At 37.3% G+C, this 26,986-nt stretch overlaps 1 protein-coding gene across 1 annotated transcript in view; it reads right to left on the bottom strand.

Moving 5' to 3' along the window:
• Positions 1–3,922: 3,922 nt before the first annotated feature.
• tmem59l.S (transmembrane protein 59 like S homeolog) overlaps positions 3,923–26,986 on the bottom strand; it is a 33,669-nt gene continuing 10,605 nt past the window's right edge. The window contains exons 3-8 of the mRNA XM_018243704.2: positions 23,195–23,289; positions 18,850–18,999; positions 12,711–12,810; positions 11,003–11,114; positions 9,898–10,015; positions 3,923–6,131 (exon numbers count right to left, since the gene is read on the bottom strand). Coding sequence (XP_018099193.1) covers positions 5,970–6,131; positions 9,898–10,015; positions 11,003–11,114; positions 12,711–12,810; positions 18,850–18,999; positions 23,195–23,289 — 737 coding nt within the window. The 3' untranslated portion in view covers positions 3,923–5,969. The remainder of the gene's footprint in view (positions 6,132–9,897; positions 10,016–11,002; positions 11,115–12,710; positions 12,811–18,849; positions 19,000–23,194; positions 23,290–26,986) is intronic.

Raw genomic sequence — 26,986 nt, 5'->3', positions numbered from 1 at the left:
GAATGAACAACTCTGCAACATTGATTAAGCAAAGAAAGAATAAAACCATCACATTTCTTTATAAATCTTTATTATGCCTTTTTTCTTGACAAAATGTTTGCACAATGTATTCACATAAAAAGAATTTACAAGATTATGGCTCTCCAATATCCAGTATTTAACGAACCCTCGATTCTCAACAGTTCTAAAAATGATTCGTTATTTTGCTGTATGCACAATTATAGTTAGAAAGCAGTTACGTTTGCATATAAGGTTCATACCACAGAACTACATGACCAATACCTAATTACTGCTACAGCAAACAGACTGCTTGAGCAACAAAAATCCAACACTGGAACGGCAATACTTACATAAAATAGATGCTAATACAATATTGAAAATTCCAGTGTGGACTATTTTAAATAGGCATTAACTGTACACATGGGGTCACGGTGAACGTGGAATGAAAGATTAATGTTATGTTCCTAGGGGACCAGGACATATAACATTTTATATATTGTCAACTTATTATTTACATTAATTATTTTCTTGATATTTAAAAGCATTTCAGGTTCTTATATGATTTATGGCAGTTATGAATGGAACTTCCTCAAGATCAATCTGCTTGTTTATGTAGATCACCTACATACATATAGCCATACACTATAAGATCCGCTTGTTTGGCAAGGTCGCCAAACGAGAGGATCTTAACCTGATATGCCCACTAATGGCTGGGCAATATCAGATGGGCTCCGACGGGTCGCAGGACCTCATCAATTTGCCTACAAAAAATCAAACTTGACCGATCAATATCTGGCCGATTTTTGGCCTGATATCGATCGGGAGGACCCGTCTGGAGCCCACACACATGGGCAGAAAGGCTGCCGAATCAGTCTAAAGGACCGATATTGGCAGCTTTAATCTTCCTGTGTATGGCCACCTTAGGCTGTATAGAACCCTATTTATACATTACTATAGTAACTGTTGACTCCAGCTAGTTATATGTCTCATGGTTAAAGATGACTTTTTCTACATAAACTTGTCATGGTTATCCAAAAGTGACAGTCAAATCGACATAAGACTTAATTCTAATCACATTTACAGTAAACTGACCTGTTATCTCTCACTTATCCACTAGATTAGTTGAAAAATGTGATAATTACCACCATAAATATTAAAGCCTGTTTCTTTGAAATTATCTAATCTTATTAGTTCTCCTATATATGCATACTTCTCCAAGGGATGTTGGGGTCTTCAGCCTTCCTTAAGGCTCCATGGAGTTAGTGTGTTGTACATCGTTTATTTATATATCATGCTGCCATGTTTTTAATAATATTTTCCCATTATACGGAAAGAGGAGGACAGCAGGATTTGCTTTTACATCCTAATATACTAAAGGGGTTGTTTACCTTTGAGTTAACTTTTAGTATGCTGTAGAGAGGGACAATCTGAGACAATTTGCTGTTGGTTTTCATTTTTTATTATTTTTGTTTTTTAAGTTATTTCGCTTTTTATTCAGCAGCTCTCCGGTTTGTAAATTCTGGTCTGGTTGCTAGGGTCCAAATTATCCTAGTAACCATGTATTGATTTGAATAAGAGACTGGAATAGGAGAGGGTCTGAATAGAAGAATCAGTAATAAAAAAATAGCAATAACAATACATTTGTAGCTATACAGAGCATTTGTTTTTAGATGGGGTGACCCTCATTTGAAAGCTTGAAAGAGTCAGAAGGCAAATCATTTAAAAATACTTTTTTGGATGTGCTCTAGCCCCTCGGCCAATAATTTTAATACAATGAGGTAACACACCAAAAATCCTTCTTATGATCGCTCACCCTATAACTGGGTGTGTCCAGGTGCAGATGCCCCGGACCAGTCGCTTAAATTGTTACTCTCATAGGCATTCAAATCAGGTTACTCAACGCTCCACGGCTCTGGCGCGACGCCCCGAACCCGTAGCATAGGGAGGCCTGGCCGACAATCACTTCAAAACTGTTGCGTGCACTTTCACAAACCAGAGACCGCTGGTCTCTGGTTTGTGAAAGTGCACGCAACAGTTTTGAAGTAATCATTTAAAAACTGTAAAAAATAAACAATGAAGACCAATTGAAAAGTTGCTTCTACTTGACCATTCTATAACATACTAAAAGTTAACTTAAAGGTCAACCACCCCTTTAACAAAGTACTGAATTATTTGAAGGCAAATTAATTTAAAATAACTGCTAAAACATCCCTGCGACAACTGAGAAAAGGATACTGAACTCAAATCACCACATTGAATGTATGAAGGGCCAATAAATCACAGTTTATTTTAAAAAATCTCCTACATTATGGTGAGTTGTAGCTACTGTACAGCGGTTTTTTACTACTCTCAAAGTCAGCATACATATAAGCAGAATTCTTTTACAATTATATATTTCCTTACACTTTATTTTATCCAGAGTTAACTTAGTTGCCAAAATCTCCTCCCTATCCCAGCTGAGATATTATACAAGTACTAAGCAGATCACAATGCTCTTTTTCTTTCCCCGAGAAATTATGTTAAAAGCAGGGTGACACAGCAATGCATGATTATATTTACATACAGTAGGTAGGGAAACCAGCAGAAGAACGCTGAATAAACATGCGATGTGTTGTAAAATATCTCACCAACTGTTACATGTGATGACAGGACAGTAGTTACTGCAAACTGGTCCCACATGTAGATGGTCAAAGTGAACCATTATAACCAATTTGGACTGCAGGGCAATTAGTCAGAATGATTGGACAGTTTGGTGCACCAGTGGCTGAACTCCTTTTTGGAACATGTGCTTATGGCCTGCTAGGTGCTATAATGAAATATTTCATATTCTTCAGTATATACAAAGTATGACATATCTGAAATAATATGCGAAAACATAAAACATATGTCAAAATACCAATGTTTATAACAATTCTTCATGAGTTTGTTACAGTATATACCATCTATAGCATTGGGTTTATTATCTTTTATTTGCCACTCTTTATATATATATATATATATATATATATATATATATATATATATATATATATATATATATATATATATATATATTGATTTATTTGCCAAAAGAGAGGCAATTCCATATTTAAATTTAAGCCGTGTCAGCTCCTGTGCTGCCATAAAACAATATTCAAGCAACCATAAATTTAAAGGTATGTTCTGCATATGTCATATGATATACAGTATTTTGTATCCATGCTTACCATAAAGGAGCTCCATCCATTTCTAGAATGCAAATTATTTGATATTTTATTTCAGTAGCTCAGAGCAGTACTTACTGTAGCCATGCACTCAATTGAATTCTAGCAACACAGATCCTGACTGGCATTAGTGCAAAGGATAGAAAAGCTACTTGCAGTTTAGCTTATGACAGTATTCTGATAGACTTCCTACAATTAGAAGCTTGTACAGTGTGACAATGGAGCTCATAAAGGAGACATGTAAGTGCCTGAGAAAAGATCAGTCCAGTGGCATAATTACATGAGTGTGATGGTGGACATCCGCTTGTGTGCCTTAGTGTGTAGAACAGGGATCCCCAAACGTATGAACGTGTGAGCAACATTCAGAAGTAAAAGGAGTTGGGGAGCAACACATGCATGAAAAGTGTTCTTGGGGTGCCAAATAAGTGCTGTGATTGGCCATTTGGTAGCCTCCTATGTGGATTGTCAACCTACATTGAGGCTCTGTTTGGCAGTACGTCTGTTTTTTATACAACCAAAACTTGCCTCCAAGCCTGGAATTCAAAAATAAGCAGCTGCTTTGAGGCCACTGGGAGCAACTTTCAAGGGGTTGGGGAGCAACATGTTCCTCATGAGCTACTGGTTGGGGATCACTGATGTAGAGGAACCTTCACATTAAACTATGGTTTTCTCCTGCTTTTAAGCAAAAACAAATATTAAACAATATGACATAATAAATTAACATTGATCAGTGCTTGTTTATTATAAAATACAATTTAGTGTCCACGTTAGCAGCCTTTAGTTCATCTATGGCCAATGTATCTATTAAAACAAATTGATCTGATATAGAGCACATATAAGACCAAGTACTTTGGCTACACTGTTCTGATAGTGGGGATCCCAATGGCTATGAGAAGAAAAAATATAATGTGAAATAGTAATTGGGTTCTGGCAAAATTATACGTTGATGCTATTAAAAGTGATGTAAAACCACATCACAGTTTTAAAATGTTTAGGCCACCCCCCTGCCTCTATCCATATACTATGTATGTATGTATGTATGCTGCAAAAGTAATTTTTCTCCATCTTTGATCATCTTTCTGTTGACACTCTTGCCCACACCTTATTCTATAATAAGACTCTAATATCATGTCCTGCAATGACATATTACATGGGCATGCTGGGAGCTTAAAGGAGACGTTGGAATTGATACACATACTGTACGCCTTTTGGGTTGTACATGTACAACCACAATACAAACATGGAAATACAATAATGCAAACCTTGTTTTTGTGGGGAGGGAGCCTCTTAGTGGAGAACTTTCAGGTGTGGAGTGGAGGACTCTGATTACTTTGCAATGGAAAATGAAATATGGCCATTATATCTTAAATATGTGATGGATAGTCTTCCTTTAATGGAGTGTTGGTTCCCATTGTATGTTCTAAAGACAAATGTTCACAAAGAACACTGTACAAATAGACTTCCTATATACAAGCATTTTCCTTCAGTGTCCCTTTAATGAGATTGTCTTTAAGCTTAGTAACTAATGAGTTTTGTTTAAACCTTTCCTTGTTGACAATGGAGATTTGATATATCTTGCAAGTAGATAACCACCAACATAGAATCTATGCTTTTGGAAATGTGCATTGCCTAGCAGCATCTTGAATCAATATTATACCAGGGTAATGCTAACAGATAAATGAGGATGCTGGTAAATACATCTAATCCAGGGAGGGGGTGATTATGCTATACTTAAGCAAGTTTCTGATTGGTATTTCCTTACTCTTCAATACACTTAAATGGGGAAACGTGTGTCAGTGATGGGTACTGTGAAATCATGTATTCTGCCATTTGGAAATCACTAGTCTAGTCTAGTCTGTCCATTGATTACTATGGAAATTGTCACTTAGCAATATATGTACTCCAACTTTTGAACACCCTGCCCTTAATTTCAGAACATCTCTAGGAGAGTTAGAAATTCACTTTAATAAGCCTACAACGACAGAGATATAGATGGTCAATTTTTCATTATACATAATACATTGTGTATTAGCCCACAATTTCCCATTCAGTCTAATAACAAACACCACTGGGCTATAGGTCATGAAGAAAATTAAGCAACGTTTCTGACTACACAGTATAAATAAGAACCTGTATCACATTCCCTAATGTCAAAGACCCATTCACTAAGCATAAAGCATACATTTTTGCAGAATAATATTTTACATACAAAATGAATACCTATTAATTTTCACCAAAGACTTTAACTGTAATAGAATTCCTGATGTACGAAGGTATTTAGAGGAGGGGAATTCATACACACTTACAGATTAGTTCAAAGCCTATGATACTTCTGAATGGATCAACACGGACATGCTTCATTGCTGTATCTTGTAGATTATATTATACAAAGTCATGTGCCTTTTGTAGTTAAAGTCTTCTTACCCATGAAGAAGATACAATAGAACATTGCTGTAAGAGAAGATTACACCTATAGAAACAGTCTTAGCACATTTCACTTGAGCTCTAGGAGAGGCTACTGAAGAGCTGTAACATACTGGCTCCCTGGGCCTAAGTGATCAAAAAACCTTTCACTTTCTTAAGAAAATACCACAAGGATTAGACCAATCGTGGTTTGTTTTTCTGTTGCTGATAAACCATCTTGATGCTCTGCAACAAAAGGAAGCAAAAGAGACCAGTGAAACAAGACAATTACCCCCTCTAATGCTACAGGAGATGTATTGTGGTGCACCCCCCCCCATAGCATTACAGGTTTATCAAAGACCGTTAGATGATGGTTTTGTCCATGTCCAATTTGACAGGGAGAGGTCCTGCCTCCTCGCTTTCTTCTGTAGGGCAAATAGTAACAGCAACAACGGGCTGTAGAGGAAAGGGGGCAGGTTTCTCAATATCTTCAAGGTACTCCTTGTCTCCATTTATACTCAGGGGCTACAGGAAAACGACAACAGCAACAACATTATTGCTATATTGATCCATTGTTAATTTCATATATGCAAATTACATACATATATAACATACACATATGTCTATATCTATATATCTAATTTTATATACAGATATGGGCTCCATTATCCGGAAACTCATTATCCAGAAAGCTCCAAATTAAGGAAATGATGTCTCCCATAGATTCCATTATCCAAATAATCCACATTTTAAAAATGGATTGCCTTTTCTCTGTAATAATAAAACAGTACATTGTATTTGATCCCAACTATGATATAATTAATCCTATTGGAAGCCAAACCAGCCTATTGGGTTTATTTAATGTTTACATGGTTTTCTAGTAGACTTAAGGTATGAAGATCCAAATTACGGAAACATCTGTTATCTGGAAAACCCCAGGTCCCAAGCGTTCTGAATAATGGGTCAGCATACCTGTATATATAACTGTCTGCTCTATAAAGCAATTTGCTGGAATGGTACCTGTACAATAGTATCAAACAGCTAGATGCACTTAAAGGGATCCTGTCATAGGAAAACATGTTTTTTTCAAAATGAATCAGTTAATAGTGCTACTCCAGGAGAATTCTGCACTGAAATCCATTTCTCAAAAGAGCAAATAGATTTTTTATATTCAATTTTGAAATCTGACATAGGGCTAGACATTTTGTCAATTTCCCAGCTGCCCCTGGTCATGTGACTTGTGCCTGCACTTTAGGAGAGAAATGCTTTCTGGCAGGCTGCTGTTTTTCCTTCTTAATGTAACTGAATGTGTCTCAGTGGGATATGGTTTTTACTATTGAGTGCTGTTCTTAGATCTACTAGGCAGCTGTTATCTTGTGTTAGGGAGCTGTTATCTGGTTACCTTTCCATTGTTCTTTTGTTTGGCTGCTGGGGGGGGGAAAGGGAGGGGGTTGATATCACTACAACTTGCAGTACAGCAGTAAAGTGTGATTGAAGCTTATCAGAGCACAAGTCACATGACTGGGGGTAGCTGTGTCCATCAACTAAAAAGACCATTTCAGGCAATATACATCGTAGGATGTACGATCGTTTGAATCCCACTAACCGCACAATAATTTGACGGATTGGTCGGACTGCACTGAAATCGGTCGTTCACCAAAGAAGAATCGTCGCGTCTATGGGGACCTTAGGACAAAAGAGGATCTCTTTTGTTTTTATTTTGTTTCCTTGGGCATTTTTTTTTCAGTTAAGTTTATTAACAGGTAAAACATCTGCATTACAAGCCAGATAACATTCACTGGTACACAGTATGTGCAGCATTTAGTACAACAGTAATAACATTTGCAGTAAAGACAAATTTTGAAGAAAATCTACTTGTGTGCCTTTATCTCTCTTTTATTATACCTTATTGGATTACCGGGAGGTTCTCTCGGGATTGTATATTGGAGAGGGGAAATTGTTTTAGCCAGGGGGTCCAGGTCCGGTAGGCTGTTTGCCCTTTCTTTTTGTGGATTAAGTATTCCAGCGTGCCCAAATTGGAGATAATACTGGTCAACATTTCTGAAGGGGGGGTCTGTCGTATCTCCAATTTAAAGTTATGAGTCTCCTAGCCTGGAACATGGCTCTATTTAGAAAGGCTTTATGGTGAGGGGGTGTTTGAAGTCCTGAGTAGATGCCCATGAGACAGATGATTGGATCTGGTGCTATTGTTGACACTATAACCTCCGTTAATATACCCAATATTGCATTCCAGTGGGGTTGTATTTCTTTGCATGACCAAAACGTATATAACAGGGAGTGTCATCTGATATACCAGAATGTCATCTGCATAGAGCTGTATCTTGTCTGTACCTGCTTGTGAGATCCAGCCTACTATTCGAGGGTTCTGTCTAACTGATGCTGCAAATGTCTCTATTGCCAGGGCAAACAGCAGGGGCGACAATGGACAGCCTTGCCTAATGCCCCTTGATAAAGCAAATAATGGTGAGTTGGAGTTTACGAGCCTTAGTGCAGCGGTCGGTTTGACATATAACAACTGTACCATGGAAATGAACCCTTGTCCAAACCCAATAGACTCTAATACCTGCCTGTATCAAATGCTTTGGCTATGTCTAGTGCCGATACAGCCCTTGTACCTTTATTGGCATAGTCCATGGTGAGGTTGAGTAGCAGGTGCCTGATATTGAGTGCCGTGGTCTTCCCTGGCATGAAACCCAACTGGTCGTCAATAATGAGTGCATGTATAACCTTTTTCAGGCGGTTTGCTATTATTTTAGCAAATATTTTAACATCCGCTGTTAATAGCGAAATAGGTCGGTATGACTCTGACAATGTTGGTTCATTGCCAGGTTTTGCCGCTTCATACATTGAATTTGGGAGGGCTGTGGGTTGTAATGCATGGTTGTAAACTTAAAGGGGTTGTTCACCTTTGAGGTAACTTTTAATATGATGTAGAGAGTGATATTCTGAGACAAATTGCAAATGGTTTTATTATTTAAGGTTTTTGAGTTATTAAGCTTTTTATTCAGCAGCTCTTTAATTTGCATTTTAAGCAATCTGGTTGCTAGGGTGCAAATTCCCCTAGCAACCATGCACTGCTTTAAATAAGAGACTGGAATATAAATAGGAGAGAGGCTGAATAGAAAGATGAGGGATACCAAGTAGCAATAACAATACAATTATAGCCTTACAAAACATTTGCTTTTTAGAAGGGGTCAGAGACGCCCATTTAAAAGTTGCAAAGAGTCAGAAGAAAAAGGCAAATAACTATAAAACTATAACAAATAAACAATGAAAACCAATTTGCTTAGAATTGGCCATTCTATAACATACTAAAAGTTACCTTAAAGGTGAACCATCCCTTTAAGAAGCAGGGGAGCTAGCGTACTGCTGTGTCTCTTATATATTTCTCTCGACAGTTCGTCTTATGTCTGGCCTTGTGTACTTCTGCTACTGATAGTTCAGAGTCTAGATATTTTTGGTAATCTTCAGTTGTTGTTGTAGGCCCACTCCTTCAAGAAATCTATTGGAGTTCTGAGTCCTTGAGTGTGGTTTTGTATAGTTTACCGTAGAATTTGGCAAGGGTATCCTGTATTATCTGTGGGTCTGTGATGAGGGAGCCCTGGGTATCTCTTAGGAGAGTGATCGCAGGAGGTATAAAGTGGAGTCTAGTGTGGTGTGCCAGCATTTTACCAGCTTTTTCCCCATGCTCTAGTACACTCGGTTTTCCACAGAAGTATTTTTATTTTACCCGAAATAAATGGGAGTAGTTATCTTGAGCTTCTTTGAGTTCTCTAAACTTATGCGGTGTATTATTAGCTAATAAGCTTTTTGTAGGCACATATTTCAGTGTGCAGCATCCCTCTTAAGTGGGCCTTAAGGGCATCCCAGAGTGTACAGTCCACTGTACCTTCATATGCATATTTGCCACAAAATAGCGTTTGATAGTTGTGCAAATTATGGCAGAGCCTTCTGTAGTGAAAATTCACACATAAATTAATATGCCCCAATGATGGCATTTTGTGTCCAGTTGACTTAGTACGAGTCAATTAGGAACCCTGGGATTACCAGCAAATCCAGACTGCCAGTGATTCCAGGAATACTTTGTGCCCATTGCAATTCATTACAGCACACATGAGAAAAAAAAGAGTTGCAAAAAAAATAAATAAATAAATAAAAAAGTAAATGGTGTTGTATGGATTAGTTACACCATTTAATTTGGCAATATCTATACAATTGCTTTTAAATTTAGTATATATATATTTAGACTTTTTGTTTTGCAGAATAGTACCTGTGCCTTTATGTGCTGATCAGGAGCAGTCACCAGACTTGCACAGCTGAGCCACAACATCACAATGACAGAGAGGAAGAGGCAAGCAGCCAAGATCCAGCGTGGCAACCCTGAGCGCCTATGAGGAGATTTCAATAGACAAAGTTTTTTTCCCAAGCATATCACTTATCTTGTTTAATTACAGAATCAAACGTAAAACTCTGCATGTAATGAAAGGTTCCCAAGATTACTCAGAGACATCAGAACAGTAAATGCACTTTTTTTGAGATCCACAGAAGCTCTGCATGTGGACTATATATTATTCATACTAGAGATAAACAAAGAATGCAACAGTAACAATTAGTGCTGTACATTTAAGGGACAGATAATATTTAAATAATGGTGCCCTGCAAAGAATGTATAGAGCCCGTGAGCATATTGGGAGCAATAAAAATACTGTGGAGGACCACATCCAGTTTGTATGCCTCCAGCTGAACAACCCTGCTTTTTACATAATATCTCAGAGCAAGAGTTCATCCATCAAGTCTCATAGATATTTGATTTTTTTCTGCATTTTGATAATGTATGTAGTTTATATTCTTCTTCAACTATAATTTAACTACACAGCTGCAGAAAGATATGAACATGTCTTTGTGCCATAAAAATAAGAATAATCATTGTTGCAATTTGTTCTTAACCTGTTAAATTAACCTATAAGAGGTGTAGCTGTGCACCAGACATATCCACGTGCAAAAACTAAGACATATGAATACAATGGTGGATAGACTTTAGGAAGTCAGGCTGCTTCTTGCTTTCAGAGGGAAATAGACAACACAACTTCTATTAATGACTTGGACATAAAATATAAGCAACTGTTGAACTTATTTTAAAAAATACTGTGATTCCCCAAGGAATATGGTCTTTGAGATGACATATCAGGAAATGGATCAGTATTCATTTAAAAAAAAATCAGAAAGGATTGCTTCAGGAATTTAAATACATTTCGGGGTCAGGCACAAAAGAATATTTTTCCTGTGAAAGAATGATCTGGCAGCCAGCTTACTTGGGGAGTTAGGAAGGTTGCCTTGTGCAAACATAGGAATTAGGATGCAGATTCTTGACTTACTTGGACATGCAGCCTAAGAAATCGTGCTCGGATTGTGGGGTCTCCATATGAGGCAATTTATGTTTCATCTTGGACTCCTTTCTTTGTGGTTTCTCTGTCCTGTCTCGTAGGCCTTTAAAACATAAAGATATATTAAAACTTTGACCAGAAACACAACAAATGAACATTGTTCATTTCTATAGTACATTTTTACTTTATCCAGTACACATATTTTTTAAGTATTTCAGATTTTTTTGCAGTAGGTTTCCTACTAGCTCCACCATCTTCTTTCTGTTGTCTAAACAATGTCTAAATCAGTCACTATTCAAATTCATGATTTGATCTTCCTCTAGAAACAATGTACTGTAGAGTTTCCCAATGCATAAAAAAATCTCTGCTATTTATTGAGCATCAGTTAGGAAACTTTGCTAACCATACACTTCCCTGTTGTGCAGCAATCCTACCTAGTTCAGCACCTATTTCTGAGTATGTAATATTCAAAGTTGGAGGGGGGGGGGGGGAATGATAGAAAAACTGTATGGGAATGAGTAGGAACTGATACTGCTAGTGGAAAGTCAAAGGATGAACTGATACGGGGGAGTGATAGTGCACAAGCTGTCACTACTAAGGTTGGGGGAAATAAAACTGCTGGTAAAATAAATAATTCAGTGCTTGGCAGGATATAGAATTCACTGCTGGTAGGTACTGGTTGGACTGCTTAAGAGAAGACTGTGACAGTCCTATAAGCAATGATTTTATCTGTATAACTACCTAACTTGGCACTCTTTGACTGTGTTTAAATGAAGGTGGCCAAAAACAGGCATATTTTGCCTGACATCTCAGCAACTCTTAATTAACCAAGTCAGAAAACTAGTGTACAAGGTCAAACCAACCCTTGATCGATATCTGATTGGGTCACATTTAGATATTAACAAGAAAGGCAAGAAAATGAAATAGTGGCTCCCAGCTGAATGGGCACTTTCACTTTATATCCTCTTTAGTTTACTGTATATAGTTACTGTATACTGTATGTAAACTGTGGTGGACACTGCAGTAGAAGGAAAATATACTGTATTTCCTGCAACTTTTTTGTGAATTTATTTGCATATTATTACCAGTGCAAGGTGTTTAAAATAGGCACAAAACTGCATAAGCTTGGACACAGTTCCCATTGCTTCCATATGCGATACTTACAAATTGCACTAAGCACTGCAGGGGGTAGATTTGCGTTGGATAGCATATTGCATTTATGTTCATAATTAAGTCCTAAAGTGTGTGATTATGCATTAAAGCATGGAGAGAAAATAGCCTCCACTGCTTTTATTGACATGCAATAGAAGAGGTAGAAGGTAGAAAAGGTCTGTCAATTAAAAGGATGTCACTAACAACAGATACTGTGGATGCATGTCAGGAATAGTCAGGGCCGGATTTACATAGAGGGCGGCCCTAGGACCACTGCCGTTCATCGCCCGTCCCCTCCCCTTTATTCGTGCAAATTTTCATCATCAATGTGGAAATTTAAAAAATTATTGTTTTTCCAGCGCATCTCCAGTGTTTTTGAACCAATGTGGGTGTGGTTGGGCAGCATGCCGCCCCCCTAAAATCCTGCCGTCCTAGGCCGGGCCTTTCCACAAATCCGGGCCTGGGAATAGTTAAATTTCTCAAGCCAGTTGTTATATTCCTATCTTATGCTTGCAACATTTCCCTGCGTTTGTGATGTTTCATGTACCTGAATGTGGCTTGATTTTGGATGAAATCCATGTTTTCTCTGTGACATCTGATCGTGGAGCTTGCAGCTCTAGAGCTGGAAACTCAATCTCTGGCTGAGACTGAAAAACAAACACAGTATCATTTTAAAACAGACTGTTTGTCAATCATTTCTCACAAACATATATTTAGATGTAACGCAAATAACATTTGTTCTTTTTATATATGGGCATTATGGATAAGCACTTCATTCAATCAAAGTTTTAAGATTTCGGGCTTCCTGGATACAGAGTTTTTACATATTTTGGAGCAAATGCTTTAGAGCAATAACACGAGGAGAGTTGTCGTCCATAGGAAATCTGTGATACTCATGGGTGACAAATCACCTAAAAATACCTTTCTCTCAACTAATATTGGGAATGCCTCATGCAGAACATTTCAACCAACGTAATGCCAGACCGCCACATGTAAAGTGTTTTACATGCTATGGACTCAATATTAGAGATATTAAGATATTCTCAGGAGATTAGTTGTCTGCAAGTAGCACAGATTTCCCAGTCTGGCCTAGTGCCATTGCCCTCAAATCTACTTAAAATATTTAAATATTAAATAATAGTTTTAATATGGGGGCAAGTAGGAGAGACAAAAAGGCATCCCCTGCCTGCCCCCACCGATCCCCTAATTTGTGTATTATTAAGAAGTGCATGTTAGGGAGGTGGGCAGTTTATCCAGTGTGACGTGCAGAGGACAACCAGACCCAGGCAGAAGTGTTCAAATTAGATTTTTTACAATGTTTCAAACATTTTTGCTGCAAAAGTCATGTATTCAGATTATGATTTCAAAAACTTTAATGTTCAATATTTGTTAAGCTTAAATAACTCAAATTTAAAACATCATTATCTAAAAGTTTAAGGGGCAAATTCACTAAGATTCGTAGTTGCGGCAGGTGTAGCTTCGGCACACTTCGCCAGGCGTAGTTTCGCCAGCGCTCCGCAAATTCACTAAAATCCGAAGTTGCGCTCAAGGGTAGCGTAAGGTTGGGAAGTTGCGCTAGTGTTGATTCGCTAAGCGAAGCGAAGTTATGCTAGCGATGGTTAATTTGCATACGGCGCCAAATTCAAATTTCAGTGGAGGAATACGTACAAGCACTACAAATGCCTGGGAAACCTTCAAAACATCAAATAAATTTTGCCCTACACATGTGTCCACTGTATAGTTAAGTTGCCATGAGTTAGGAAATGTAGGGGAAGGAGGGGAGCCCCAAAAAAGGGGTGGGGAGCCCCAAAATTTTTTCGATCTTTTTCAGCCCATCACCCATAATATAGAAAAACGCCAGCGTTTTTTGAGACTTAGAAAAAAAACTTTTTTTGAAGCAATCCCTATCTACTCTATTGCGCTTCGCCTGGTCTGAGGTGGCGAAGGAAGTCTATCGTAAAAGGTAGCGTTCAGTACAATTCGCGCGTTAGTGAATTTGCGTAGTTACGTCCGTTGCGAAAATTCGCCAGGCGTAAGGGTGCGAAGTAACACTAGCGAATTTACGCCAGCGTTCGTTAGTGAATTTGCGAAGTAACGAAAATGACCAACGCTAGCAAATTGACACTAGCGTTAGGCGCTTCGGCGCTTAGTGAATTTTCCCCTAAGAGTTCATGTAGAAGTTAATGAGAGTTAAAAAATCCTGCCTTTCCTACCTTGTGCCTCTCCCCTCCCGCTCCTTTTGAATCTAGCAAAGCCTAACAGAGGGCGCACTAGATTCAGATTGCAGTCTGCAGGGGTCATGTGGCTATCTGCACAATGCTCCAAATAGAAGCCAAAATGCTCCACATAGAGGCCAAAAATGTTTTATTGCGTCCTTCTGTGTGGGACATTATAAATCAGCCTTGATGTTCTTAAGGATGACCCGATGCCACATATGTTAAATGAAGGAAAGCAAATTGAAGAAAAATTGCATAATTGTTCTAAGAAAGAGTGCAATATGGCCTACATGAAGAACAGAAAATAGATCAATCTCATGAGGTTGAGTGTATCTGTCTGATTACAAAAGGTTAATTAAATTTTTAAAGATCATTCTGCAGTTAATTCTATGTTATTGTTGTGTGGAAAACTGCAGAACACAAGAGAATGATGTTAATGTGCAGTGACTGAGGAAGAATATGTGGGTGTGAGGGCTTGAAATGAAGTGCACAACAAGACAGCTGTGAAAGTTGTAATTAATTTAGAAGGTTTTTTACTCTGCTTAGATAAAACAAAGAAAAAGATGGATATATGCTTAAAAAGATATACTTATGCTTGTATTCCCTTATGATGGCCATTGTGTTTTTTTGCAAATGTCACAGTTTTTTTAAGATGAAGATGCTGGAACGTAAATCAACTTAGAGCAAAACAGTTTTTTACAGACTTGCATCATGCATTTCATTGTTAAATCATCATCATTTATTTACATAGCACCAGCAAGTAATCAGGCAAATTACATTTATTTATAACATACAGGGGTCTTATAATAATTAAGGGAGTATTCACCTTTAAGTTAATGTTCAGTATGTTGTAGTATGGCTAATTATTAGCACCTTTAAATTAGTCTTAATTATTTATAGTTTTTGGAGAGAAAATTAGGTAGGGCACAAAATAGTGGCACAAAAGGAGAAAATTGAAAAGACGGGGGACATCAGAATAGGAAAAGTATAGAGGGGGAAGAGAAGAATCACTGAGGGATGGGATGGAAAAGGTGGCTAGGAGGAAAGGTGGCAAAATTTAATAAAAGGAAAAGTAGTCTTTAAAGTAGAAAAACAAAGGCAAAGAGCAAAGGTAAAAGAACAGACAAGAAGGGAATGCAATGGGGAGAGGCCATTTGATAATGTATGCCATACATACAGAGAGAGGGTACTGTTGTCCTGAAAAACCTGCATGCTAAAGGGGGGCTGTTGCAAAAAGTTAAGCAATTTGTGTATTAAAGTACTCAATTTTGTCACTTCTGCAAAAATCGCCCTGAATTGCCTAGAAACCTGACCCCAAATGAACTGCCTGATTTATCAGCACATTGATTAATTATTTTTAATATTTATATAAACGGATTATTATAAAGTAACATTAAGGGGGTTATTTATCAAAATCCAAAATGTTCTCAATATTTTCTGAAAACCACTCAGACCAAATCCACATGGACTTTCCCCCTTCCCATGTATCAATACATTTTCACGAAAATTTCTTGTGTAGGAAAAGACTCAGTAAAGTTGGGGGATAAAATCCGAATCGTACCATTTTTTTGGATTTGACATCTAAAAACTGTGAATTTTTTGGATTTTCGCCCGAAAACCAAAAAATCTTCCTTTTATTGAACGAAACTCAGAGCGGATCAGGATATCTTCAAAATGTCAACTAGACATCTGCCATTGACTTCTACATGATCTCGGCAGGTCTGAGTACTTTTTTTATTCAGACTTTCAACACGAAAAAATCTAGTTTTTTTCAATGAAAAAATGTTTTTTCCCTTTAAAAGTCTGACTAGAAAAAAACGGACTTTAATAAATAACCCCCTTACTGTTTATATTGGCATCTAGTTACTGAATTATAGTATATGACCATCTCCTACTTTCTCTTTTCATCAGTGGAGCAACTAGTTATTGGGCTCCAGAGCAAGATGGGCCCCTTAATGCATGCAATTTACATAACTTATGGAAAAACCTGTGTAACTTTTGTAGAAACTTCCATATCAAGCAATGACAGCACAGAGCAGGAAGGCGTGACCCCCAATAAACTGACTTAGCACATTAATCAACTGAACTATTTATATTGAGTGCTTATTATAGAGTAACATTGGCTGTTTATATTGGGATCTATTAACTGATTTATATGAGTGTCTCCTGCATGAACATTTCAGCAGGGGTATGCAACCAATCGGTTTCTCTGAGAGGAGTGGAAGTTTCGGCCAGGAACATATATAGAAACAAGACATGAGATGTAATTAGGTGCAGAGGAATGCTTTGAAGTTTATGATGAGGAGTTTAAAAGACATTCTTTGATTCATAGGAAGCCATGATAAGGACTTCAACAGGGGAGGGGTCTGTACTCTTTTGAATGAGAGGAGGATAATTTTGGCAGCAGAGTTTAATACAGACTGTAGAGGGGGAGATGGGAGTTAGGGAGGCCAGTTAGTAGAAGGTTACAGTAATCTAGTCGGGATAGGATGAGAGCATGCATGAGTGTCTTGGCTGCGGCAGGTGAAAGGAAGGGACAAATTTTGGCAATATTGCATAAGAAAAAGTGACAGGTTTTGACAGTGTTGTTAATATGATCAGATAAGGAGAGAGAGTCAAAGATTAACTCCAGACAGTGTGCTGAGTTGACAGGGTTAATGAGCAAGCCATCAATAGAGATAGTAAAAAGGGGAGTAGGACCAGGCTTAGGTGGAAAGATGATTAGTTCAGTTTTTATTAGGTTGAGTTTGAGTTGACGCTGGTTCATCCAATTTGAGATAGCTAGGAGGCAGTTATAGATTTGAGCCTGTTTCAGCTGTAATGAAGGGGTGGATAAATAATGATCGGATGAGATCTCCCAAAGACAGAGTGTACAGGGAGAACAACAGCGGACCAAATACAGAGCCTTGTGGCACCCCCACATTAAGTGGAACTGGAGAAGAGGTTTTGTTAGCATAAGAGACAGTGAATGATCAGTTAGAAAGGTAAGAAGAAAGCCAGGATGCAGCCTCAAGAGTGAATACAGAATCTGCATCAGGAGAGAGTGGCCGGAAACCAGATTGCAGAGGGTCCAACAGATCATGGGTGTGTTGAAAGTTAGTAATACAGGAGAACACAATACGTTCTAGGAGTTTAGAGGCAAGCGGTAGAAGTGAGACAGGACTGTAATTTGACAGACAGGATGGGTCAAGCGTGGCCTTTTTAAGAATAGGCTTTACACAGGCCTGTTTGTAAGGAGAAGGGAAGGATCCAGAAGCCAGAGAAGAATTTAAAAGTAAGTGGTGGCGTAAGCTCTGCCACACAGTATTTGAGCAGAGAAGAAGGCATAAAGTCAAGAGGGCAAATTGTGAGTGGGGAGGACAAGAGAAGCTTAGAGACTTCAGACATTGTTACCGGAGGGAACAAATTAAGACATGCAAAAGGGGGCATAGGAAGGAGGAGCTGGTTTGTATTAGTCGAGGTAGGGATCTGATTACAGACTCTACTTTGTCTTTAAAGAAATCAGCAAAGTCCTCAGGAGAGTGTGTCAGGTTGGCCAATACTGTCAATGAGGAATGGAGAAGAGTATTGAATAAAGACAACAGGTGCCGTGGATTGGATTTGTGATTGTTTATAAGGGTACAGTAGTACTCTTGCTTGGCCTTCGACAAGGCAGAATTGAGGCATGACAGTAGAAATTTATAGTGAATAAACTCTGCCTGCATACAGGCTTTTTTCAACATATATTCATCAGTTCTTGTACAGGTGCGTAAGAACCTGGTTTGTGAATTTAGCCAGAGTCGTGGGTTCGGAGCATGTGTACTTTTAGCCTGTAAAGGGGCAAATGAGCCAATGTTTGAGGATAGAATGTGATTATATACATACCAGGGTATCAGGATCAGACATCTCCTTAAAGAAGTGAGACTGAACCTGAACGACTGAGCTAAGGCTGGGAGGTCAATGTCACGTGTATCCCGAACTAAGACAGTGTGGGAAGAATCTTTTTTTTCTAAACTTTTTATATGACTGGCACCATTTTTTTCTGTAAAGCATAATACTTTAGTTTAAGCACAAATTGCACACTTCATAAAGAAAGTTATTAGCTAGGTGCAAGGGTAATTTAATGTATACTTCCTCAGAAGAAGGTGTTAGTTTAAACTGAAACCATAACAATGTGCACATTCAAGTACATTTTCGGTTTGCCAACAAACTTAGACTTATGTCTAAGGATACATTGCTGCAGGTTGCCACAAAGTAGATTGCTTAACCCAATAAATTGTGAGGGTACTGTACTAGTCACCAAAATAAAATGATTTCTATGAATAACAAGAAAACATATGTGCATCTCTGCAAAGGAAGAAATCAGAAGTTCTACAGTGCCTGAGTGTAGGTGATATAAGAATAGTGGTTTCTGGCAGTAGCAACAGTTGCATAAATTTGAGTTTTCCTTTAATTAAATCCAATGGCTGACTCACTGTCACTGTTTCTTACCTGGAAAACAACCACCTTTCCATCATCTGCCTGAAGGTAGAAGGTCCAAGTAGAGGAAATAAAACTCTGGGCTGAGCTGACAATGTCACTGCAGAAGCCAGATATGAGGTCAAACACGGAAATATATGAAGGAAGCTTGAGATCCACCATCTGTCCCAGACAAAAAAAAAATTGTAATTCTCACTGAATAGAACAGAAATTAGTAATGACATTCCCTGAACATTCGCTTGAGCTACTATATATCCATAAAGTTATTTTAGGTTATTCCTCCTGTATTAATAGTTGAAAACAGAGTTTACCCCAATTGTCCAGAAGGTATCCCTATGGCTACTGTTCATTACATATAAAAAGGTATAAAAAGATATTGAGTTAGCCCTTTCAAAATTAACAGTTTACATTAACAATTGCATTGGCATGGGAAAAAGTTAAAAGAACTCCCGTTCAAAATCACATATCCTACCCCATCTATTGATGAATTTACAACCAGCTAGGCAGCAGATAAAGGTGAGGGATATGTAATAACAATTGTATTAGGCTTAAAGGAGTTGTTCACCTTAAAATGTACTTTTAGTATGATGTAGAGAATGATAGAATTTGCAATTGGTCTTCACTTATTTTTACTTATTTTCTGTGGTCTTTGAAATATTCAGTTCAGTAGCTCTTAAGTTTGAAAATTCAGCATGTATCTGGTTGCTAGGGTCCACATTACCCTAGCAAACAGGCAGTGATTTGAAGAGACTGGAATGTGAATAGGAGAGGGTCTGAATAGAAGATAAACAAAGTAGCAATACAAAAATATGGTAGCCTCAAAGAGCAATAGCTTTTGGCTGCTGGGGTCAGAAAAAGAAGGCGAATAATTAAAACTATAAGAAGACCAATTGAAAAGCTGCTGATAATCGGACATTCTATAAAATACTAAAAGTTTAAGGTGAACTAATCCTTTAATAATGTTGCATGGGTCCAGAAATTCCCCGGTAATATTTTTTAAACTGTAAGTTTCTTATTTGTAATGCAGTCAAAGGAATAACTGAATATGGCATCTGTTTAGGTCTTAATGATAAATTCATCTTCACGTGTTTGTCTTCAAGCAGGTTTCAAAAAGCTCAGCCTTCATAGAAATAGAAATGTCTGATGGAGTATGTCATGTCACTTCATGAGTAATATATAGTATATACTGTGTTTTTGTTACAGGTATTGGTATATAGTTTAAATATGTGTGTATATAGGTAGGTCTGTATATAAGCGAACTTGGGTTTTTTCAACTCAAATAAACTATGCAACTATATAATTATATTACTAAATATGCACTGGCATTATAACAAATTTATCTAATTATTTAAATAAAACAACCATGACCAAACTCCAATTTTACCTTATTAATTATTAAAAAAGTTTGATTTAATTGGATCAGGGGAAAACTCGATAAAATCAAGTGAAAACCCGAATCGTACTTTTTTTGATGTTTTTTTCCCAAATCGCTAGATTTTTTTCAGGATTTCTTCAGAAAAACCCAAATTTTTCAGACTTTTGCCCAAAAAAGGTCTGATTTTCCAGCGCAGAACACAGAAACTACAAAATAGGACAAGGACCTCTGCCACTGAATTATACTCAACCTCCCCAGGTCTGAGATGGTGGAATTTCGGATTCTGGATTTTTCAGCATTGGGCTATAGTAAAACTTGAAAAATTCAAGTTTCTAAAAAAAACCCAACAAACTACGAGTTTTGCCCCAAAAAGCTGACCAGATGAATTCAGATTAGGGAAATATACCTTTAACTTTTAGGCCTAGAAAAAACACTGATGGAAAAAGAAATGACAGCACAAAACATATAGATACGAGAATGGACTAATACTACTCTAGATTGAGGCCAAAACATTTCTCAATGTTACAGTATATGTCAACTAAATATGTATGACATTTTTATTTGGATGTAATAAACCTCCTCTTGTGTCACTACACATTGTTATAGTGTTTCTTTCCCAAGTCTGAGACACATGATTTAGAACTTTTGATACACTTTTCTTGAATTAATCTGTGTTTGTGGCATTATGTAATAAAATCACTAATAGTTTTCTTACCAAGGCAAACAATAATGGGGTAAAAGGACAGCCTTCATCTTGGATTAGGGCATGGGTGCTGAAATAACAGAAATTGCTTTAGCCCTTTGCACACATAATGCCAGGGTTTGGCAATATGTGTACAACCCAACTTGTGAATGAATTCACAATGAATCAGAGGCATTATCTTTTGGGAAAACAAATTACAATATTTGGCATCGTTTTATAAGAGATGGGCCTATACGCCAGTTCTTCTCCTTCCTTACAGATGAAGACACTCTACAATTAATTGCACCTAGGAAGACATCACAAAACCTAAAAGTATCATATATAAAAAGCAAGATATTGCTAGAAACTTCAGTTCTTGCCAACAAGTCTGTTAGACAAAGCACTAAAATATATTTATTATAATAATGACAGTACAATCTGTTCTAGAGATGTTGCTTAGTCCTTTTATTCTTTGCTATTTCTACAGCACACATCAGTGTTCTCTAATGCCAGCTCTGCATGGCAATGTGCAAGCCAAAAGCCTTGTGATGCAGAGTTATTGTTTAGAGTAAATGCCAAAGTCTGCAATCGGATTTGTCTCTCATGTTGATGGATGGAGGATTCACACACTCCAGCAGTTCCCCATTGTGATTTGCCAACAGAAACCTTTAGCTTGCTATTGACAGTTGTTAATGGTGTGGTGTTTCGTGCCATGGCCAGTGAGTGTTCTGCTGTGAATACAAATTTAAAGCATACTAAGCAGTAAAAAAACAAAAGGAGCTGGATTCACATTCTAATTCAGTCCTTTGATTAAAGTGAAATCAGTCTAATTGATATACTACTCTGAAACCATCAACGTTGGTTCTTCACCATTTGTAAAAAAAATCTGTTTATATTATTAAGGAGGAAATTGCTTTTCTGGGGCGGACCAGATGAAAAATGGTGTACATTCTGGGGAAATGTGTTAACTTATTTATCAAATACTCAAAGGATGAGCACTACTATTTAGCGCTGCAACATTTTACACTATTAGAAAACTTTTGCGAGGGCTCTCTAAAAATCAGATGCACGACTTAAAGAGCTCTCATAAAAGGTTGTTCACCTTCAAAAACTTTATTCAGTTCCATTAGTTTCAGATTGTTCACCAGAAATATACTTTTTCCAATTATGTTCTATTTTCTATTTGTGACAGTTTTTCTAATATTGAAGAAATATTTTTCACCTTCTTAAGCAGCTCTGGGAGGGGGGTCGCAGACTCTTTAATTCTTCTAAATTGATACATTTAGTTGATACATTTGTGATCTTTGTCCCTGCTGAGCAGAATCCCTGAGTTTCATTAAAGGCAGTTGTTACAATTGATACAATAGTTGCTAATACTCCACAGATACAGCTGAGAAATGTATGAACTAAATGTAGCAAATGGTAACAATTCAGATGCTCCGGGATTACTGAGCTGCAGGACTGAAACCCCAGAGACACAAACATTTAACTTTAAACTTAGATTTTGGGAGAACTGTAAAAAATAAAAGATGGAAAGCAATTGAAAAAAAGTCTTTATTTACAGTGAACAATCTGAAATCAACTCAACTGAAAAAAAGTGAAAGGTGAAAAACCCCTTTAAAGTCAGATGTACAACCTACAGTAATTTGTGACATTTCGAAGCTCCCGCTTCTTTATCAAGCAAATCATTTTGCTTGATAAAGAAGCGGGAGCTTCGAAACGTTGTACTTAATACTTGCTTGATAAAAGTTTTTTCTTGATCACAAAGCAAGTTGTCTGGATTTTTTGATTGATATATAATTTGTCCTTTGGACTAGGTCACAGACCAGGGTTAATCTCCACTCCATTTTGTTGGATTATATATATATATATATATATATATATATATATATATATATATATATATATATATATATATATAAACACCAAAAACACAATGACATTAGTAGCAACGTTTCACTGTATTAGTAGCATCTGTACCACATAGCAATATTAGACATATTTTGGATGTACTTTGCAAGTTTGTTCTGGGTCCCATGTAACTATATGAGAAATGCCTAATGAAACAATTCCAGTTGTTCCAATTTATTTCTTATTAACTGCATGGTTAATCATCCTTCAGCACATCAGCCATTATAAAACTACAGTTCCCAGATGCCACTTCCAGTTTTATAAAGACTGCAGCCAAGGTGTATCACGCATCATCTACTGCATTAACCCTACAGTAAAACATCTCATTTAGTTCATGTTGTTGGCAATGTGGATAAAATGCAAATTTCTTTGATGCACTCAACTGATACCTTTTCTTTCTGGTTTTCAACTTCAGGCAGCTGTTTTCTGCAGCCAGTGATACATCCATATTGTTCATCAGCTTTGGCATAGGCTTCAATGCAGGCTGTAAAATATACCAAATATGGCTGATAAATGATCCATATAAGGCAGAAAGTGAAGGGCTCAATCACATACTGCAATAATATTTTCTTAGTGGGGGTCATTTATAACATTCGCTCAGTGCATTTATTCGCTAATGGTTTAATGGTTGAATTCCCATATTTGTGTAAACGCCCCTCATTTTGCAAATTTGCATTGCACGCAATTTCATCACAAATGACTCGCAAATGAGATGGATGTGTGACCACTGTGTAAGGTTGTTGTGTGCGAAAATATTGTTTGAATTCACGATTTGCGAAAACTGTTTTGCGAATATTTTGTTCACCAAAGTTATGGCATAACTCGAACGAAGAGCGTTCCCATAAATATTTGTATAGTTATAAAGCTCTTAAGGACATTTGCAACACAAATGACAATTTGCTATTATGTTTGCACATTAAACACACCAATCATACCCAGCTTTATATATATATATATATTTATATATATATATATATATATATATGAAAATGCGCAGGGCAAATATGTTCATTGTGCAAACCATTTATCATTATAAATGAGCTCCAGTGAGTCAAGGCATCATAAAGCCACACTGTTTTTGCAAGTGAAAGCATCATTTGTAGAACACAAAGTTTCAAATGTATGAAGGATTAGAAACGTTATGCATAGTTTATCTAACAATCGAAATATTACACATTTAAAGTCTTTCTGATTGGTTATCAACTGGTTAACCAACCTGTAATAATTTGGGAAGAAACCACAAGCTTTTTTGCACTCTGAGACATATAGTGCCATTTGTGTAAGACCTTAGCTTTTTATATCGCCTCCTTCTATCTTGCATTCTTGTTTTTAACTCCATTTTAGATTTATTGTTTTCGGAAACATTGACTATATCTGCTAAGGATATTGTAGTACAATGTATTTTGATCCCCACAAGCCTTTCATAGTAACTGAGAGGATGAATGGTAACTCTAAAACACTAAAGAGGTTATTTATCAAAATCCGAAGTTCTCGATCAATAATCTTTAGTTCTCACTATTTTCTGAAAACGACTCCAACCAAATCCGCACGTACTTTCCCCCTATTTATGAATACATTTTCACAAATTTTTCTTGTGTAGAAAAAGTCACAATAAAATCTGAAAAAAATCCTATGTTTTTTTTCAGATTTTGCAAACAAAAACTGTTTTTTTTTTTAAAATTTCCCGAAAGCTAGGTTCAAGGTTTTTTCCCCTTTAAAAGTCTAACCAGAAAAAATTGGAGCTTAATAAATAACCCCTAAAACTGACTTTCCTGAGGAGTTTGCATGAAGTGGACTGACTGTGGTCCCGTATAATGCAAAGTGATTGTGACTGGTGCTTGGAAGCTGCCCACAAACATTTTGAGTCAACTCCCATTAGTGACAAAGAAATAAAAATGTTAAAATGTTGGAAAAGGTGGATTGTACTCACTTTTTTGTACTTTGCAGAAATGAGGCCCTATATCTGCTTAACTGTAGCACACCAGGCATGTGAGATCAATAATAGCTCAACTAATAACAGTGCTTCACTTATTATCAACTCATCCAATCAATATAACATGAGCAGCAGAAGGGTTAGGGAAAAGAAGGCTTAAGAGTAGTGGGAGGTCACACAAACTCACAGAAAGGAATGATAATCTATAATAACATTGCCTTAGCATGTTATTTATAATTTTGGTATTAATTGATCTTCCATGTTCCTCTACAAGGGGCTGCCATATTTGTGCAGCAGTAGTTTATTACCATTAGAAACTCTGATAAGTTGAGGGGAGACAGTCAGGTTGGCAAAACAGGTTTAGAAACATTAAGTAAAAATTACAGGTATAGGACCTGTTATCCAGAATGCTTGGGACCTGGGGCTTTCCAGATAATGGATCTTTCTATAATTTGGATCTTCATACTTCAAGTCTATTTGAAAATCATGAAAATATTAAACAAACCCAATAGGCTGTTTTGCTTCCAATAAGGATTAATTATATCCTAGCTTGGACCAAGTACAAGGTACTGTTTTCTTATTACAGAGAAAAAGGAAAAAAAGGAAACATTTTTAAAAATGTGGATTATTTTGATAAAATAGAGATGGCCTTAATTCTGAGCTTTCTAGATGACAGGTTTCCAGATAACGAATCCCATACCTGTACAACATGATTGTGATTTTTTCTGTACATTAAAATCTTGAAGAGTAGTTTTTTAAGTATTAGTACTTACGGACAAATTCAAGAACTAGTAATTGGCAGGTAGTGCAGTAGAAGAGAGTTATTTGTATGAAAAGATTTAGCAGTCTAATGGACAAGTTTAGGTTTGGTGGATACCAAACCTAGACTTGTTATAACTTTAAAGATTGGTGGTGGTGGAGGAATAATGGTCTGAGACTGTTTTCCTGGGTTTAGCCTAGGGTTTCAGTGGTTCCATGTGAAAGCTAACCATGACAACTTCTGGTTCATACTGCATGGGGACTGCCTAGAGATAGTCCATTCTTTTTCCCAGCTTTATGCAGGATACTAAGAATATGCTGGACAGGCAGGGTCTGGATATTTTTGGCCATATAATGTGGTTGTGTCAAGTATCATGTTAAAGGAAAAAGTAACTTGCTTAACATAGCCCCATCAAAACATATTAGCATCTGTCAGGCTGATTCTCCTATCAAAACATATTAGCATCTGTCAGGCTGATTCTCCTACTAATTGTGCTTTTACGTGGCCACCATGCTGCCTATTGTGTACCTTAGGGCTTATATTTGCTACTTTATACTTTACAAAATCTCACCACAATATGACAGTCACTTACTAAAATCCTTACAACACAATATGACAGTCACTTACAGATTACCCTAACAGCAAAGAGCAAAAAAAAATGCTAAAAGGAATAAATAACAAGTGTTTACTCAATTGTATATCTCAAAAGAAGCGTATGCCTATATTTTGATCCACTGCAAATGTAATCAAGAAATTAGCTTATTCATATATATTTAAAATATACCATTGCTAACTTAATCATCTGCTTTTCCTGTAATAGCATAATTTAACAGATTCATTTACAGACAGATGGCCAGAGTGACACACCTGGAATTCAGCCAGAGGTCATAAATAAACCTTTATAGTTTATAAGGCAGTTCTAAGGGCTCTTACACACTGCCGTTCCGACCTGCGCTCCCCTGTGTTCCGTTTTTTGGCGTTCAGCCGCAGGGGAGCGCAGGAATAGACGCAAGTCATTATTTGAAATGGGCCTGTACTCACTAAGGCGCGTGTAGGCGCCGAACGCAGGTTCAGACGCAACATGCTGCATTTTTCCTGCGTTCGGCGCCTACACGCGCCTTAGTGAGTACAGGCCCATTTCAAATAATGACTTGCGTCTATTCCTGCGCTCCCCTGCGGCTGAACGCCAAAAAACAGAACGCAGGGGAGCGCAGGTCGGAACGGCCGTGTGTAAGAGCCCTAACAGTTGCAAGAGAAGCACTGGGAAACAGGTTGATGCAGTGTATATTTCCCCCAGACATATGTGTGGTAACCTCAGCAAATGTCAGTTTTGCAATGGGGAAAAATAAAATGTTTTATTTTACTATTGTTCAGCTTAAGTAAAAGCTGCCTTACAAAGTACTGGAGTCAGTGGACAAAGGTGGGTGAATCCTCCAGTCCAGTATGCCGCTCCAGGTGAATTGGGTTCCCAGACAGGTAGCTACATGG

This window comes from Xenopus laevis, chromosome 1S, assembly GCF_017654675.1.
Source record: "Xenopus laevis strain J_2021 chromosome 1S, Xenopus_laevis_v10.1, whole genome shotgun sequence".
NCBI lineage: Eukaryota > Metazoa > Chordata > Amphibia > Anura > Pipidae > Xenopus > Xenopus laevis.
This window is presented reverse-complemented; position numbering and strand designations above follow the sequence as displayed.